This window comes from Crocodylus siamensis, chromosome 10 (genome assembly GCF_052110815.1).
Source record: "Crocodylus siamensis isolate JL-2025a chromosome 10, ASM5211081v1, whole genome shotgun sequence".
In the NCBI taxonomy this organism is placed as follows: Eukaryota; Metazoa; Chordata; order Crocodylia; family Crocodylidae; genus Crocodylus; species Crocodylus siamensis.
The window spans coordinates 5152412-5171015 of record NC_143404.1 but is presented as its reverse complement, the minus strand read 5'-3'; the positions used below and the strand labels follow the sequence as shown (position 1 = coordinate 5171015).

The window sequence follows — 18604 nt, the reverse complement described above, 5'->3', positions numbered from 1 at the left end:
TACTAGGTCCAAAAAGTCCATGGTAGCTTTGGTCCATGGTAATAAAACACTGATGAGAACAGCATTATTATTATTAATATTATTACATGAAAATGTATAATTATATTATTATAAATATCTCATATAATCTCATATTGCAGAGGCTATGGCAATGAATCCTTGATTGATCTGTGCACCCCATCAAAAAGATGGGCAACATTTAAAAGCTCCTCTTAGCAACATGTTGGAAGATAATTTTTCTACAAGTGATTTGGCAGTATCTGGAGACTGCAGCACATTCTTTAGTACTTTGTCCAGTTTAAACAAAGAAATGTCAAATAAAGGGCATCTTAAATTTCCCTGGGAGACTTAAAAAAACCCCAAGAAACCCCACACTCAGCAAATGTGCCATTATTTTTTCTAATTTCAACCCATTACTCATAATTGTACTTCAACTGTCCTTTATGACTAATCTGGTCACATGGAAGAATTACATCTTGGTCAAACATATTTATCTTTAAACCTCTCCCTCAGAGAAAGTCCTCCACTCCTTAATATTCAGATACTCTGTCTTCTTGCTTAATGCATTTATGGTACAAAAGAGGGAGAATTTAATTATTCTAAAAGGACTGAATACAAAAAGTTTGCAGGAATTCTTTTCCACATTATGAGGTCAAAGCATTAATCTGTTAGTGTCCCCCCAATACCCACCTTTAAAACGCATAGCTTATTTATCAGTTGATGATTACAAGACATCCTTTCCTGAGTGCTGCTAGCTGTATCCTGGTAGACAATCCAAGCTTCAAGGGTGAATGCTATGAAGACTCACCTACTACCCTGGTGTTGTAGTAATCTGGCAGCATGCGCTCACACAAAGCCACGAGGAGCCAGAAAGCCTCTTCCTCATTACAATATAGCAACAGCACTGATGTCACAATGTTCATGGCCTAAACAAAAGGTAAAGCGAAATCCATATGCATGTAAAAAAGGAGAACAGGTGAGGAAATTTCGAGGGAGCAGTGGGTATTAAACCAGCTAAACTTAACAGGGATACACATCATTGCATTAACATGGATTTTGGGGGCTCGCACTGTTTCCAGCTATTGACTGAGTCAGCCTCTGGTGCAAAACTGCTGCTCCCTGTAGCAGTGGAGATAAGGCAACTCGCCCTTGAGCAGCAGTCTGATCTAAAACCTTGAAAGATTGTATTTATGATGAAAACGCCAAGACAACTTTTAATAAACCAGCATGAAGAGAACCCTTTGTATCAGACAGACCTGTAAAAATTCAAATTGAGTTTCTAGAGCACCTGTTTATGAAGTAATGAGTTAGAGGCAGTGCGGTAACAATGCAGCCGTTATGAACACCGGCCTCTCCTGCACTACTCAGGAAAATGAGTATTTCTCCTGAGCAAGCAAATGCAGTATCCAGGAAACAGGAGCTCTCCCTAATCAAATGAAATATGCAGTATCATTACAGACACTTGAGAAGGGCAGAGCAGATTCTGATTTACAGACTCCAATTGTATCCAGATGACCACTAAAGCCTTATGACATCATGGGCCCTGCCCTAGCACTAGACTCTAAAGGCTGCATCAAGGAAGCTGTTTGAAAAATCTGGCATGCCCACTGAGCAGGGGTGGTCAGCCTATGTTCTTACCTGACAGTATCCGATCGTGGGGTTTCGGAAAGCATACGCTGTCAAGACTCTTCGGAGGGCAGCAATCCCCAACTCGTTCTGGAAAGCTGGGTGCTCCGGCATGGAGCGGTGCAGGTCTCTCTCAATCTCCTCTGTGGCAAGGTTATACTTTCCCATTGACTTTTCCACCAGATCTGCATAGTATCCAGGATGAGTCACCATCTCATTCCAGGCCCCTGCAGCAACAAACAGTTATCAATTAAATTCCCTTATTTGCTTTCCCCAGTCAGCCCTTTCATTCTGATAGCCTCAGCAAAGGAACACAGATTGGGGTACTATGTGACCTTAGTAACTAGAAGCAGATTCTAGGGGTCAGAAACAAATCTGCAGTAAAAATCAGGTAAGTGTCCTGACTCCTGCACATCAACATTCAGGCAAAGCAGATCATGAAGTTCCTAAGGGATGAGGAAGGACATTTACAACACGCTGTCATTGGAACCATGACACGATCAAACATGCAACTATCACAAGCATAATTTCAGAAGCCCTCTCTATAAGGGAGGGAGGTTACCATATGATCTGGTTCTTAAGCCTTCAAATCAGATGGAGTGCATTTGTGACCAAATTATTTATTTCACTTAAAAATAAATGTTTGTGTCCAAACGGATCACATTTATCTCTTGCAACCTTTTTCTCAGAGGTCTCCAGAAATGTTATCTCCGACACTTGTCTGAGCATCCAGTAGAACCTCTCACCCGAAAATAAGAGCCAGAGCTCTCCACGAAGATTCTCTGGGATTCCTTTTTGTATCAACTCCCGGGTCTTGGCTGTGCGATACATACACATTCCTCTCCCGTATTCAAAGAAATGAATATTCCAAGACTCTTCCTTCATCTTTTCTTTTGCCTACAAAGGAATCAAGAGAACAATTTCGCTGGACTAAAGCATTTCCATCCATCTACATAGGTGAACTCGATACTCAACTCTGAACTGGACTGAGAAATTTCAGTGCCACTTGCAAACCATTCCTTCTTTCCGACCACGGATGTGCTACATAATTTATGAACCACTCCTCAGTATCAAGTTTCTGTGTTTTCACATCTGAAACATGAAAGTACATATGACATGTGACTAGAGACGACTTCTGTCATTCAAACAAGAGTTACTGGAGGATGTGATGGGTGGCACTCTAGGTCAACAAACACCACCTTTCATCTCAAAGGGCCAGTTTTAAACAGTTACCAAGTGAAGTGCGTTTTGTGACCCAACACTAATTCTTAAATCTCCTCTACAACACAAACATAACCAGTATAAGGAGTACTCTTAGAATACGGTTAAAATTCCCACATCTCTGTACCCAAGCTAAGACTCTTAGGAAGGACTCTAGAGGGAGGTGACACTTAAGGGGCATTTCTCTACATTACATAAGCACAAGAATTCAGCATAATTAGCAATCCCTGCTCAAGGAGCTCAGAACGGGAAAAGTTGGTGCTTAGGTCACAGCTATGAATGGCAAAGCTGAATGGATGCATAGCAGTGTCAGAAACAGGCCATGGAGATATACTTGGGCAGAGGTTAGGAGTCGGGAAGGAAGAGGAAGGTTTCACTGCACTAGCCTGTTCTAGACAGTGCTTTACTACATGACTTTCAAATGCACCACAGTTAATTGTCTTAGATCAAAAGAGAGTGAGCTGCTTACCACTTTGGGCCCCAAGAGCTCTTCGGAATTTCTCCTGAAGAGTTTGAGGAGCCCCTGTGAAGCCGTGGGAACCTCCCCTGTGCAGAAGCTGATGGGGTGGCTGTTTAAAGCAGAGGCTGGGCTGATTGGAAGTGGACTGCTGGAAGGCACCTCTGCAACTTCCTACAGAATAAGAATACAGTCTGAGAAAAATCACAAGCAAGTCTCTACTGATGTTCATTTTGCATTAGCGAGTGCAAGACTGAAGATCCTTCCATGGAGAAAGTACAGTAAAGACAATGACAGTGCGAGTTCTCCCTGCTGTTTGATTCATGCACTGCAGTTCAGCCCAGGAAGGGACTACCACCAGGGGGCAAGGGAGTTTAGCCTCTATGCTTGGAGCTCTACCAGGTTATGGCTCCCAGTGTTAGACTCCAGAAGACAGACCTATTTTCTGGAGGAAATGTTACAAAGAGCATTGCTTTGGAAGCACAAGAATTGGCCCCAAGGCCCCAGCACCCTCCTGTACCTCATTTCCAGGTTCCTTTATGCTCTCCTTCCATTCCCTGCCATTGCCACATGGGGTCTTGGAGGGTGTTTTCTGCAAGAAGTCGGAGATTCTCTGTACCAGGAAATCTCGGTCTTTCAGGTTGGCAAAAAGGAAGGTCATTTTACTTTTGGTGCTGATGGAGAGCGGGCTGGGTAATACACTAGAGCTGTCTGCTTTCTCAACAATTGTCACCTGAAAAGAGAGACACCAGCAATTTGGATCTAGCAGAGCCTACACTACCAGTTTATTAAAAGGAATGCTAACAAGAGATGTAGGTCAACACCTAACCTCCCATACGGCAACTGTAATCTGGACTTCCCTCCTGGTATTGTTTTTTTTTTTTTTTTACCAGCTCATCAAGAGAATATATGACAAGGTTGTATGTGTCATACTAGTGCAGGCTAGTTTTGCCACCCACCATCACCCCTGTTAAAAGGGCCTAAGAATAGATAGAAACTTATCAGCCAAGGTGGTTTGATTTCCTTTTGAAACCCCCTCATGTCCTGTAGCTCATACAGTACAAGAACTTCCCAGTTAACTTCCTGCAGAGGAGGACAGACATCTTACTGCCCTCACCACATCACTGAACTACCTTGAAAATTGAAGTAAGAACATGCAATGCGACTAGGACTGACAGTTCCCCATTTACTAAGCTGAATACAGGCAAAAGAATATGAAAGGTATTTTGTAAATGAACTTCTTTTGAACAAGGTGTGTTCACCCTGCCCTGCATGTAGACAGCTGTGTTAAGTGTGCAACAACCAGCCTGTCTCCACTTCCACAGAGCAGAACAAAAACCCTGCAACACCATTTTTCTAGTGCCCCTGCCCCTCCATTGTGCACATATAAAAGAGTTTTGTGCTACTGTTCCCCTTTCCTTCAGGCTCAAAAGCAGCCATTATCAAGAGCTACTGAAAGAGCTGTGCCAGTCTCATCAGTTCTGCTGGTGCACAAACAAGATGCATTTCAGCTTCATTAAAAATAGAGGAATACATCTACCTGTTCTCTACCTTCACTTCCTTCTTTGTTACTGGGGTTTAGAGACAGAATTGTCTTTCAACAAGGATTGTGCTTAGTCTTCTACTACAATTATTGCCAAAGCTGAAGGAATGCTCCAGCATCTAACTAAATAGCTAGTTCTTGGGGAAACAGTTAATTCAACACATGGATTAACCCAGGAGTTGAAAGTCAGGACTTGTAAATTTGCAAGCCCCAGAAACACTCAAAACCTAAAAAACCAAAGGGCTGTGGCCATGACGCACACATGGATCTTTACTTAAGAGATTCCCACCTCCCGGAGCGGAATGATGAGATGGCAGGCTTCCTCTGCCTTGCTAGCAAAACAGATGTAATTGTTGGAAACAAACATCTGGCCAGGGATGTGCATCTTGTTAAAGGGAGTCCACAAGGTGCAGTCTGTATGTCCATCTAGACGTTCATCCTTTGGCAGCCGGAAGGTGGCACGGTAGCATTCATTTTTGGCCCGAGCATCCAGATCTCTGGTGGGGAGAGAAAATAATAATGCTCGTACACAGAAAGGCACAAGGCACCCTACCTTCTGTCCTTCACACCCTAAAGCCTTCTACGGGCTCCTTCAAGTCCCAGCTTACAGACCGTGTTGTATTTTCACTACTCCCTTTTAATTGAGCTGCTATTCTGAATTGCCCTCTTTGCCTTCCTATTTCAAGTAGGTCCCTACAGACACTTCCTGCAGCACAAAGTAGATAAAAAGTTATACTTCTCCATCTCCTAGCATGTGCTTTAAGGGAAACATCACCACAAAACTGAAGCTGTTGAGAAGGGAGCAACTGTACAGTGCTGTTGCCAAGTGGCAGTACCATAGCAGTTCGCACAGTACTCTGAGGATGTAAAATGCTAAGTGTGTTTTGTGATTAATAAAACCCTGGACTGCAGACAAAGGAGACCAGAAGAGCATTTGGGAATACGGAGGGATACTGACAACATGTCAAAACAGTTGCAGACCTCCCCCTTCCCAAACTATGTTTCTGCACCAGAGCACCATCCATAACAAGTCCAGACATCATCTGAAGAAGCAAATCCTACTCATGCAATTCCTTTCAACCCTTCCCAAGACATGTGGGAAAATACACTGGACTTGCTTATAAAATTAATGATCTATACCAAGCTGGAAGAGAACTAAGCACAGCTACAGGGATGATGGGTTAAATGACACAAGGGCCCCAATCCTGATTACTGAATAAGTGATACATAACACTGCAGGCTCATTCCTTCAATCCCCTGCTTCCTTTCTCCCTTCCCATTCTCCTTGCTGGAAATGCACCTTTTGAGTGCAGAGATGTTCTTGAGAGGCTTCCTGGGCTTGGGCAGGGTCTTGTCTTCCAGGAAGCCCTCATTGTCCAATAGCTGCCGCATGGCAATGTTAGCCAGTTGCTCCATCAGCTTGAAGGTCTCGTTGATGTTGAGGAACATGGAGAAGTAAAGCTCACTATCCCTGGTGCTCACTTTAATACACTCAGGGAACAGCAGTGTTGCATTTTTTTCCAGCTGCGTCACATCCACCCACTGGACCACCAGCGTCACTGAGGAAACACCCAAAACAAAGCCAGCAGTTCTAGTGTGATGCAAGACAAACTTAGTCAGAGGGACAGCCAAAGTTGCCAGCAAAGTCCTCACACTACTATTACTTTTTACTGCTTCTTTTCTCAGTCATGGGCAACTTTTTGCTTTAGATTTCACCCTGGATCTCCAGAAATACTTTATAATAAAGGAGGCACTTGGGGAAACAATGGGCTAAGAAATAATGCAGGTTCCTTTAATAATATTTGCCAGGTAGGAAATGCAAATTTCTCAGGTTTTTATTTTTTCTCCTTGGCAGGAGACCAAAAACCGCTGATATTTGTAGAATGCCATTCCCAAAAGAGAACCACCAAATCATGGATTACCTGGTTCCACAACAGGTTATGGGTAAAACTTTCTAAAGTGCTTAAGAGACATGGGAGCCTGAAGCACATTTTCAAAAGCAACTTAGGCTCTTTGATTTCTAGTGAGACTCAGACTCTAAACTATGTAGCACACACAAACAGGGATCAGGGTCCTAAGTCACTGAGTGGCTTTTGAAAATGTTACCCAGAAGTCTGGAGAAAGCTGGATGAGACACGTAAGACGAGGCCATACATTTGTCTACTATAAGCCTCAAAGAGGATTCCTCTGCAGAAAAATGTTAGCAGCAAAAAGGACCCACACAAAGGGCCAACCACCCCAAGGAAAAGTGGGAGTTGTCAGGTAAGTACAACCAGCAGGCTACTAACTCACCCTCCTTGCCCAATAGGAAGGAGTAGAAGCAGAGGTGATTGACAGTCAGGTAGAGCCAACCCTGTCTTGGAACACGTCCTTTCCAGTAGCTGCAGGAATAGTAATTGACCAGCTTTTCCACCTCAGGCATCCCAAACTGCTTCCGCATCTTCAGCTCTGCCTCCTTGAATTTACCTGGGTCCTCTTCACTCTGGGGTTGCTGATTCTTGTTCTCTTCAGCAATAATGCCCTGAAGGGAAGAGACAATGGTGACAAATTAAAAGGTCACTTCTGTTTTCATTTACAGAGTTAAAGTACTGCAAGTGGTAGCTGGCGACTACTGCTTGGAGAGACAGAAAGAGAGAAGGAAAGAATGTGGCAAGGAAACCACCACTAGATTTAAGTTAAAGATAAAATGAAGAGACATTTCATAAGAACAAATCAGGCAGCTTGGAATCTCGGTGAAGGTGAAGTGATGCCCGAACACATACTTACAGCTACTGCTCACAACAAACGTTTAGTGACCTTTGTATGACTGGCCTTGGAGCACTGAATACATCATCCAAGAGACCTGGGGACAATTTCCGTTATTAACGAGGAGTGAATATGCCTCCTACGAGGGAGGAAAAAAACTGGACAAGGATGCGAAGGAGTCTCAGGAAGAAAACCTCTCAAAGTTACAATCAGGAATGAGGACTTTAGAGGTTTAATTTTCCTAGATTATAGTACAGCCCTCCTCCTTTGTGGAGATTTTTCTTTCCCTTCTCAATCCCAACTACAAAACTGCTACTCACTTGGAGTGTCACTCTGCTCCTACTTCTGCAGAGGTGCCAGGCAACTGCCATGTGAGTTTTGTGAATTGGAGTCTTCATTTTCAGAGGTCCTAAGCATATGGAAGTCCACCAATTCTAACAGATGGAAGCTACAGCAATCCTTGATAAAAGTCCTCAACTTCCACCTTTACTCTAAATGTTAAATATTTCTCTTCTAATGAAATTCAAACAGCAAAGAACCAGAATGAGAAGCTGCCTGAGAATTGCAAGCCAGTGCCTGTGTTCCCTCTCTCCATCAAGTTACACATGTTGGTTTGTGACTCAGATCTGGGCTGCTTCCATATTTCTATTGTTAAGAGGGAGCTATTTTTAGAAGACTCATGAGTCTTTACAGAAATCCTTAAGGAAAAGATAACTTTGAAAACTGAGCAGTTTCTCAGTACATCATGGTGTACAGTGACCTTCCAAGCAAGCACAGCTGCCTTTTTCTAATGACAAGATGGCAAAGCCAGTGCCTGGTTGCACTGTCATTTTCAAACCATGTCTTTATCACTTCCGCCCTCGACTTGGAAGACGGTCATCATGTTAACTCCTTGCATGGCTGTCAGTTCTACTGTCCAGATCATTTCCAGGTTTTCAGAAAAGTGTACACAAATGTCTGTGGCTGCAAGTACATTATGCATCCATCTAACAGAGGATGCAAAACTTATCTGGCCCTGTGGACTGGACGAGTAGCATGGGACTGGTCCCTAGGCTGGATCAGACCCATGGAACCTATCCCCCAGACTGGATATGGTGTCTGCTCTAGCTGGTCTGGGACCCATGCTGTGGGGGGTGTGGATCCTGGAGTGGTTGGAATGGGCACTGTGTGACACAAAGCCCAGTCACAGGTGGGTAGTAAGGATCCTAGACTATGCCAGATACAGCACATGCTTTGGGAACTGCTCTACTCCAGGGATTCTGGGACCCGCTAGGGCAGGTGTCCCATGTGACAGACATAGAACTGCTGGGGTAGGTGTTGTGTACATCACACATCCTGAAGTGGGCACTGCGTGGCACAGTCCAGTCGGGGCAGGCACCACATGTGGCCTGTTGCCTGCTTCAGATAGTGTGGGATCCACGCTACATGCACTCAGCTGGACGGCACCACATGCACTACCTGTTTCAGTCACTCCAGGATCTGTGCCACACACCCACTCATGAGGTGCAGACCTGGAGTGGGTGGAGTTGGTGCTGTGTGCAGCATGTGTTCTGGGCCCTGCCCACAGGGCTGGTCCTGCACACACTGTGCCCCATTTGGATCTGCTCAGACCCTGGGGCAGCATCAGGGTCTGGACAACAGGGCTCTTTCCAAGTTTGATCCACAGGCCATGTCTGACACCCCTGATCTAGCAGTCAAGAATACAGGTAACATATCCTATCCTAGTCTTCAGCTTTTGCCCATTAAGAGATAAGAGTTTTTTGCTACTCCCAAAAGTCAATTTTGGGCTGAGAGAGGAAAGCAAAATCCAGAAGTAAGGCTCTTCACCAGAAATATTTGCAATCCTTGCCTACTCCGACCTAGAGTCTGACAGAAAAGGTATATCCACCAAGGTCAGCTGCTGCTACAGCACACAGGGCAAGAGACAATCCATTGCATACAGGAATGTAATCAACATCAATCAGCCAGGGCAAGCTGTGTCTGGCATTCTAAGGCTGTCCTTCCCAAGGTACTATTCCTACCAAGAAACTGCCAGAGGACTGGTTTATCTGCCTCCTTCTCCGTCTCCACTGATGCTGCAAGAGCTGACAGTCCCTACTCCACTACCAATGGCAACGCTGGCCACTCTCCAAAGAAATAAGTCAGACCTGTTCTCCAGCATCAGCAAGTCAATCTCAGTTTGTCTTTGTTACCTGCACAAGCTGCAAAGATTGTAGGGTTTGTCTGAATCACAATTCAGTGCAAGGTGCCCAAGTTACTCTATACCACAGAGATTCTTGACAGCCCTATTAATGGAAAGGCATTGTTTATAAGCTGGAATTATCTGGAAACAAATATGAAGGAGGTAAAAGGAGTATAACACACTCTTCCCATTTCTCTCTGCCAAAAGTTCAACCCACTGGAATGATGTTAGACAGGCAACACATTTTAATGAGTTACTGCAGAATGTGAAATGCTGGCTGCTTGGAGATCTCCCGCACTGTCCCCATGACTTCTACTGTGAGTATGTGTTAATCCTGTGCTTTGGTGGTAAACACAGGTTGCTGATCCACTGTAAGTTTTTATGTGAAGACTTGAAGTTTATGTCTCTCCAGAGAAGCGTGCAGATGGAACAGCCTCTATGGAAACCTCCTTTCCAAAAGGGAAAGGCTCCCCATTTTTCTGCCAAGGAGCTGAAAGCCCTGCAAGGAAACATGTGCCCTTACGTGTATTTTGCCCTTGACAAAGGTGGTGATGTCTTCCTCACTGTCAAAGATGGAAAGAGTCTGTAGCAAGTTATTCTCCAGCCATTCCCAATGCTTTGTGATCTCCTTACGGGATGAACCTAACAGTGGAAGAAATAAGAATAGTTAGAGCACATTCTTTTTTTTTTTTAAACTACAAAGTTCACAGTGAGAATTTAATACAAGTATTGCTCCACACAGCAGAGGCCAAGGCACCGCAAACCAGCTAGCGAGACTCATGCTAGGGAATCAGCAAGTCTGGCCTTTTACAAATAATGGGAATCATTGTCCTCACAGCTGAAGATGCCCTACTAGTGATGAAGCAGCATTCTCTTCTGGCAGGTTGCAGCCTACCTCCTGCTGGGGTTCAGCAGATGCATTCCCCCCACCCAAAAAAAAAGAATTTCACAACTTGGAAAAGTTTTCCAGGTTCTCATTGTTAAAATTCCAGAGGATAAAAATACAGAAAACTTTATGAAAACCCTGTAACTTCAGAATAAATGGACTTGGTGCACCCCTGCAGACCAGCTTCATTCTCTACTGCTGTGCATGATTGCCAAAGAGCATGTGGACTTAACAACTAAGCGAATCTGAAACATTCATGCTATAAAATACTGCTGTGCCGCTTATTTGGGATATTTAGTTGTTTGTTTTTTTTGAAAGCATATTGTTTGCAGTCTCCTATAACCATCCAGACCAGGAGACCCCACAGAGGGCAAGCTTCATCCCTCTAACTCTTTTACAAATTTCTGTTTTAATAAGAGATTTTTCCGTTCATCATGGGCTGTGTCTTTTAGCTTAATTGTGCACTGAAGGCAGAACCCTTGGCTTCATGTGTCAGCCTACAGTAATGGAAGTCAGCTGTTCGCTGTTATAACTTCAAGTGAGAATGAAGGCAAAGAAAACAGCCAAGAAATTTTAAAAAGTGCAAGGTAGCAAACAAGGTATCAACATTATGAAGTACAACTTGAAAAATGACCTGGATTAAGTGTAAGCTATCCACATATTTTTTCCCTCTGCAAATTCCAGTAAAGCCTAAATTCCACTTCAGCCACGTAAACAGAACTCCTTCCCCATTGGACACGGGAGAGAAGTGAAATTGCTAAGAATTTTTAATTAAGCATTTCAGTTCTTCATGACAGTGTCCATTCTCCAGTACACTCTCCACACAGGGCTATCAGCCCGTACCAAGGGTGATGGAGGAACAAGAGGTGCTGGGGGAAACAGAAGATACAAGCAAGTCCCTTTAGCTTCTGATCTACCTGAGGTTAATAAGTGGCTGCCTCAGCAAAACAAGTCACAGATGAGGTCTGCTGTTGGACACAAAACCCATCCAAGACTCTCTGTGGCTTTTCAAAACAAAATAACCCCAACATCTGAAACCAGAAGTCTTGTGAACAGTGCTGTCTCAGAAGACCAAGGAGCTATGAATGCATGTTTTCTACCCACCAAGTCAATGAAGCATAGACTACAGGTATACCCAAAGACAAGATGAAAGGATCCCTGCAGTCTGCTGTAACCACTGTTTAGAGTTCAATGTATTTATCACTGTTGACAGTTCTAAATGCCTCAAGTTAAAAGGCATCCACGTATTTGACCAGTCCTTTACATTTGGAAGAAGCATGTCCAGTGGTTCGGAAAATGGAATGAATCTGAAGTTCCCCCACCAGCTGTACCTCTCATTTCATGGTTGTAGGTGGAGAGGTCTCTCTGCAAAAGTCATGCAGAGTGCTGTTATACCATGTATGCAGCTGTGTTGTGCACTCACAAGTTAAAAAGTGCTGAAGTTGGGGTTACAAGCTCGAACATAAGTCTGCTTGCATTTATCTAGTACAACAGTCTCTAAATGCACCTATCACACCCTGCTTCTTAACTAGGGTACTAGACTCAATCATTACAACATGGAATACTAGCATAACAACTTCTTGTAATATTCTGCTTTTCCACTTAGATTAAATTTATGGTCAAAATGAATGATTCATTATATAAAACGTCCACCAATAAAACGAGAGCACCTTTTTTTCCTCCAAGGTATAGCATTTTATCACAGAGACTTGCTATCATTCCCATTTAATACAAAAATGCATTCATAGAGAACAATTCAGGGATTGAGATAGTTAAAATAGTTATGTAGTTGTGCATGTATGGTATACCATTCCTTAGGAGCAGGGCTTCATATATAGCGCCTTTGTGCTCAGTTTCATAACAGGTATTATATAAACCCACTTTGTAACACATACACCAAAAAAACACTGCTTCTTTCCACTCAGTTTCTTGCTCACAACCATTTGCTTATCAATTGCCAAAGTTTCTCACTACACTGAGTCAGCCCAATACAAGTCTGGCTATATTTTCTCCACCAACAGGTAGGATCTGAAGCCTTAATAACCAGCCTTCTCAGCCAGATAAGCGGGGATGGTATCCAATTCAAACCTGGAATTGGGCAACAAGAAATAATTTCAGCAGTAAAATAGTAGGGGCTCAGGTACTCAGCTGGTGCATAAGACTTGAGTTCTTTTGACCTATTCCTTTCAGAAAAAAAGATCTCAGGCTGGGTGTAATAAAAAGAAGGGCCCCAGCAACATGGTGAAGGTAGCTGTGGGTGTTGTTCAGCACCATGAATAACCTTATTTCTCCACTTCAATGCACTTCCTCATGTGTTGTACTCTCAGTATGCAGAGCAGAACACAGTAGTTGCTATGACAAAGGAGTCCTTGTGGGAAGTGGGTTTACATCGCTGTGTGCATACACACACACACACACACACACACACTTTTAGGATCTCTGCCAGTTTGGGCATCCTACGCAGCCCAAGGGTTGGCTCACTGGCTGTCAAGATTCTTGGCAATATTAGCTCACTTGTTATGATCCTAAAAATGAAGTGTTAAAAGTTGTAGACCTAAAAAAAAAAAAAAAGAAAAAAAAAAAAAGAAATGAAAGACAGAATCTGTCAACATTCAACAGGAGCAGAACTAATCATCTGAAGAAATGATCAAGTAGCTTGCTTTGGTGCAATGATATGTATGCCAGCACTTGGCAGGAGTTGCAGCAGTACCCACCACATGCTACTGTCCAATAGATTTGTGAGTCCTGGGTCTGGTGAAGGATCCGATAAGGGGCAACTCTAGCGCTGGAATCCAAAACCACGTCTAATGTTCCCACAAGCAGACCTGGGGGAAAAAAAGATGTGAAAATAAACTCTAACTGGAATTAGTCAGAGAGTTTGGTTAAGCAGAAAATGCAGCCTCAGCAGGATAGAGGCAGCATGTGCTCCTTGCCGTTCCAATAGAATGGCGGAACAATAGCACCTTAGTCTTGAAGGGATGCCCACCCCATCCCAAGGGAAAACAAACCACACCAAATAGCTATGGTTTACCCTACTGTTAAGGATTCCACAGTAAAGGTTACAAGCAGATGTCTTAAGCCTTAGGCTGACTCCATTCTCCCTTTAAACTTTCAGTGAAAGAAGATAATCCCTTTAAAGGTTTTGTAATTAGACCCAGGTAAAGACATCTGCTGGAAATACTCAAGTCTAGAATAAACAATTTTCCAGTGGGAAGCACTCAACAGACCTTATTCAAAAAACGTGAAAAACTTGGCTGTGAAGCTTTGCTTCCAGCATGAAGAATGCTCCTGGGTAGCCTCTGAGGGTTTCACTGACATACCAAAACCACTACAGAAGGATACAGATTCTACAGTTTTCCTGTCCATATCAGTCAGTGATGTATGTTAAGATCTCCAAAACCCCAAAATATACCAGAGACATTTCTACACTATAGCTTTCAGTGCAAATAGCAGACAAGAGAGAGCAGTGAGCAAGTGTTAGTAAATGCCGGCATTTGCAGACCTCAGTGATGTCACCAGAAGACAGCTTAAACTCAAAGATTTCTGGATTAACAATTTAGAGGAGAGGCAACTTCAGTGTGCAGAGGCAAGAAGGTGGTAAGAAGATACCCTAACTTTACAAAGGAAAGTACTCCCGGTATCCAGTACCAGGGAGAGCCGCCAGAGAAATGCACCAACCAGTTTGTTATTGGGGTTGTCTTATTTGCTAATGTGCTTATATTGAAGTATTAAAGATGTTACAGAATTCTCATTCAGGGGTCAGAGGGATCACGAACCTAAATCTCAGTCTCTCTTGTCAGATAAGGAGTGAATCATCAGGCTGTGAGGAACTTTTTCTTTCCTTTTTTGCCTTAACTAGTACTACCCAAAAGGTACAGAAGGATTTTAGACATGCTTTCAGATCCCTTCAGAACATTTAACCACATGCTTAGCATGTAGCTACTGCTCTGGTGGAGAAATAACATGCACTTAAGTGAATAGGATGGTTTCCCAGTTCCCATTTTCTTGATACTGTTTGCTGACCACAAGGGGCTTTTATGGAGTCAGAGGTGAAACAGCCTGTTTCATTTCCTCCTAAATTTAGAGTGAAGCCAAAACATCATCTTTTCAGATGTAAAACGGATCAAATCACATTCTGAACAACATTAAGGATGGTAAAGTAAAACCCTCTGAACTTTGCAACTGCCTCAAGAGATGGGAGGACAGTGAAACTGCACCTCCACTGATGCTCTGCAACAGCACTGTGTTAGCTGAAGCTTTGCTCTACTACACAAAACCAATATGAGAAGTTTAACAGGTTCTTATAAAATGTTGACAGTTGTTGCTCTCCCAAGCAGTGATGCTATCACAGTGCTGCACTTTCTTTTTAGAAAAAATTCTGGACACAAGTGCCATTTTAACTCAACTTAGAGCTAAAAGCCTGCTAATTCAACATCTGCAACAGTCAGTTTTATTTTTACATTTGCTTATCACTGGATACAAACCAGTCATCTCCTGCCCTTATAAAAAGACATAACTACCATGAGTACCGTATTTCTTAAAAACTGCATGTATGGAAAAAAAAAGTCTTAACACTCAATCTATTTATTCTGTAAACTTTAGCTTAAAATAATCGGTAGTATTGGCGCTACCATTTTAGGGTTTGTTGTAGTTTTCATCATTACTGAAGCACTCCCAGATACATCAAAGCTATAAGGCACGATCACTCATCTATTTCAAGGAAGCTTCTGCTCTTTCAGCTTCTCTAATTATTGGAAACTTTGCTTGGGACATGCTATTTCAATGATCACATTTAAATATAGTTATTCTTATCAAATTTCCAGATGACAAATTATGCACACCTATAAGCAAATGGCAATTGTTTTTGTGATAGCCGATGCAGGATCAGACATCTCCAAGCTTCTCCCTGCTGTCTCGCTGTTGGTCTCAAAGAACAGACCAAGGTTTGCCCTGGGACAATTCCTTATCGGCACAAGCCTCAGCTCTACTGCCCTTCCACAAGACCCAACAGGTGCAGCAGGGAAACTTTGCCAGGTGATTGTGAAAGAATCTTAGGTGCCCCCTCTCTATCCCAGTAAAAGGGGCCAGCCTGGAATATCACTCACTGGAGATCACACTTTACCAGAGGCAATCAGTAAAGTTACCAACACCAAAGGATTTATTGCAAAGAATACTTCTTTCCTTCCTGGGACATTGTAATTGCCCTAGTTAATGGCCCATGTCCCTGAGATGCCTTTGTTATGGTGGGGCTGAATTTTCCCATTAGAGGCAGATAATACATTGGGTGTTTGTCCCAACGACAGCCCTTTCTGCTATGGGTTTGGAGTGGCAATTGTTCTTGCCCTAGTACAGTGGTTCTCAAATGGGATGCTGTGGCTTCCTACCGTGCCACAAATTCCCCTTAGGGGTGTAAACAGCCAGGTACAACTACCCCACATGCACTCCTATGGCATTAGGGCTCTGATCAGAGCTGGCTGGTGCAGTGTAGTATTTCTGGTCCAGCCCTTCCCACGTTCCTCCTGGAAACAGAGGCGTGTGGGACAGTTCCACTTTATTGCCAGGAGAAGCATAGGAGAGACCAGACCAGAAATGGCTATGCAGCACGAGGCAGCTCCTACATGCTTTAGGCTAGTTAGAGCTCAAATGCAGGAGCACATGCACATACCACACCCCTTCTGGGGCTGGTTGTGCAGCCAGGCACTCTAGGCAATTTTTATCTGGAAGAGGCAGAATAGGGTTGAGAAGCACCGAGGTAAACTGAGGCAGCACCAACAGCTGTTCTCAACCAGAGGCGTCACCACAATCCAAAAAGCTGTGGAGAGGTGCCCTGACTTAAAGAAATTGGGCCAGAAGGGACCTCCAGAGCTCATCTAGGACAACCTCCTGCCTCAGGCAGGATCATCCCTAACCCAACCATCCCAGACAAATCCATCAACTAAACTCTACACAAGACCATCATCAACCCCGACTCAAAAAAGATTGAGAGCCACTGCCCTAGTAACACAGTCGCCCAGTGATACTAGATTCACCTTCTCTCTGCCCCCTTGGCATATACACAGCTCTTAACTAGAAACCTGGCTGTAATTTTTTATCCAAAATTGTGAAGATACACACAGAGAGCCTAACATAATCTACGCAGTGATAAGAATGGCATCAATGATTACAGTCTATTACTGACTTTTCGAAGAGACCAAACATGTGGTTAGTCAGATCAGCCTCAGAACAAGCATCTGTCTGAACCCAACAAACATTCCTGCTTTGGGGTTGGTTCATGGACAGCATCTTCTGGCTTTTAACCGTGTGTCATTTCAAGAGTTGGAGAGGAAGAATTCAATTTCCAGCCCAACTAAAAATTTCCCAGGTGAGCTTGGGAAAAAAAAAAAAATCTCTCTGTGCCTCAGTTTCCCATCAGTACAAGGTAGAATATTTGGCAGCTCTCAGCCCTGGTCTGTCCTTTCTACTGAAACTTTCGTCCTGCGCGCACCAGGGTGAGGGGGAACCACTGCCTTTAGACAGACATGCTGTCATGTGCAAGATTGTAGCCTTGAATGGTCATCTCTGAGGCACAGCCAGCCTCCTACATGCGGTGGCCATCATAGAGGACATTCCCATTTTCTGCTAGTCTGTCCTCTATGGATACAAAATCTGACACCATTATATCCTCTATTTTTCTCTTTGAAAGAAAAACAGAGAGCATAAAGGCATTGGGTTTCATATTGATAGAGAAGGGACAACTGGACTGTCCTCTATGATGGCCACCCTACTCCTACAACCTGCACATACAGCATCTAGCACAACACAGCCCTCATCTCGGCCGCGGATGTTTTATACAGACTCGCCTGCACCAGGGGCTGGCAGACTATTGGTTTCCAAAATAAATTACTCAGAATACTTGCCACAACCGAGTGCCAAGTGCAAGATAAACACGCCGGACACGCCTGCTTCAGCCTGGAGGCACGTCCTCCTCCAGCCGATCCATGCGTGGCCCCTGCTCTCCTCCCGCAAAGTGGGAAGTGGCGGTGCCTGCAAGGGCCTGCTGCTCCTCGGGGCCCTGGGTTTCTAACGGCGATTGCTAGGCTAGGCTTTTTCGGAAGAGAAACGGAAACAAACCAAGGGGAAGACTCAGTCGCTTCAGGCGAGAGCGGGATGGCCGTCGCAGAGGACACTCTGGTTTTCTGCTCCTCTGCTGATACAAAACCCAACACCTTTATGTCCTCAATTTTTCTCTTCAAGAAAGAGAACACGTTTCTCTCCGCGGGGAAAACCAAGGACATAAAGGCATCCTGCAAGCATCTTGCTTAGGGCAGCCATCGCAGGGGACAGTCCAGTTGCCTTCTACTGATACGCCTTTACGCCCTCTGTTTTTTCTCTCAAAAAGAAAAACGCATTCTCTTTCTCGAAGAGAAAAACCACGGGAATAAAAGGCGTCGGGTTTCGTATCAACACGCGACACCGGCTCGGTGCCACGGCCGGCTCCCCGGAGAGACTCCAGCTCTCCACGGGGCCGAGGGCCCGCTCAAGCCCTCACCTTCAAACCCAAAAGACAAAGCCCAGCATCACTGCAGTCTCTCGAGGCGCCCGGCGCAGCGGCCCTTCGCCGCGAGCGCGGCCGCGGCCTGCGAGGAGAGCAGCGGCCCCCGGCCGGGCGAGGACCTCAGGCCGTGCCGCGGGGGCCAGGCCGCAGCTGGGCCTGAGGCGCCGTGTCCCGCCCCAGCCTAGCCTCACCCGTGAAGCCGCCCCCCTTGCCGTGGCCGCGGCGCCGCTGCAGCAGGAAGAAGGGGTTGGCGCGCTCCGTGACCCACAGCGCGCCGGCCAGCAGCACCTCCTCGGGGCCCAGCCACATCGCGCCGCGCCGCACCGCTCGGCTCGGCCCGGCCCAGCCCGGCCCGGCCCGGCGCCGCTCCTTGAGGCCGGGCCCCGCCGCCTCCGCCTGCCCGCACGCGC

The 18604-nt window shown here is 44.8% G+C and overlaps 1 protein-coding gene across 2 annotated transcripts in view; it reads right to left on the bottom strand.

Moving 5' to 3' along the window:
• Positions 1–18604, bottom strand: part of TBC1D9B (TBC1 domain family member 9B) — a 30489-nt gene extending 11885 nt beyond the window's left edge. The window contains exons 1-11 of one of the 2 annotated variants that reach the window (XM_090064049.1): positions 18386–18604; positions 13375–13485; positions 10298–10416; positions 7140–7368; positions 6148–6406; positions 5137–5344; positions 3825–4037; positions 3317–3478; positions 2373–2523; positions 1639–1853; positions 809–926 (exon numbers count right to left, since the gene is read on the bottom strand). In XM_090064049.1, coding sequence (XP_089920175.1) covers positions 809–926; positions 1639–1853; positions 2373–2523; positions 3317–3478; positions 3825–4037; positions 5137–5344; positions 6148–6406; positions 7140–7368; positions 10298–10416; positions 13375–13485; positions 18386–18503 — 1903 coding nt within the window. In that variant the 5' untranslated portion in view covers positions 18504–18604. The remainder of the gene's footprint in view (positions 1–808; positions 927–1638; positions 1854–2372; positions 2524–3316; positions 3479–3824; positions 4038–5136; positions 5345–6147; positions 6407–7139; positions 7369–10297; positions 10417–13374; positions 13486–18385) is intronic. The other variant, XM_090064050.1, reaches the window with a different exon arrangement.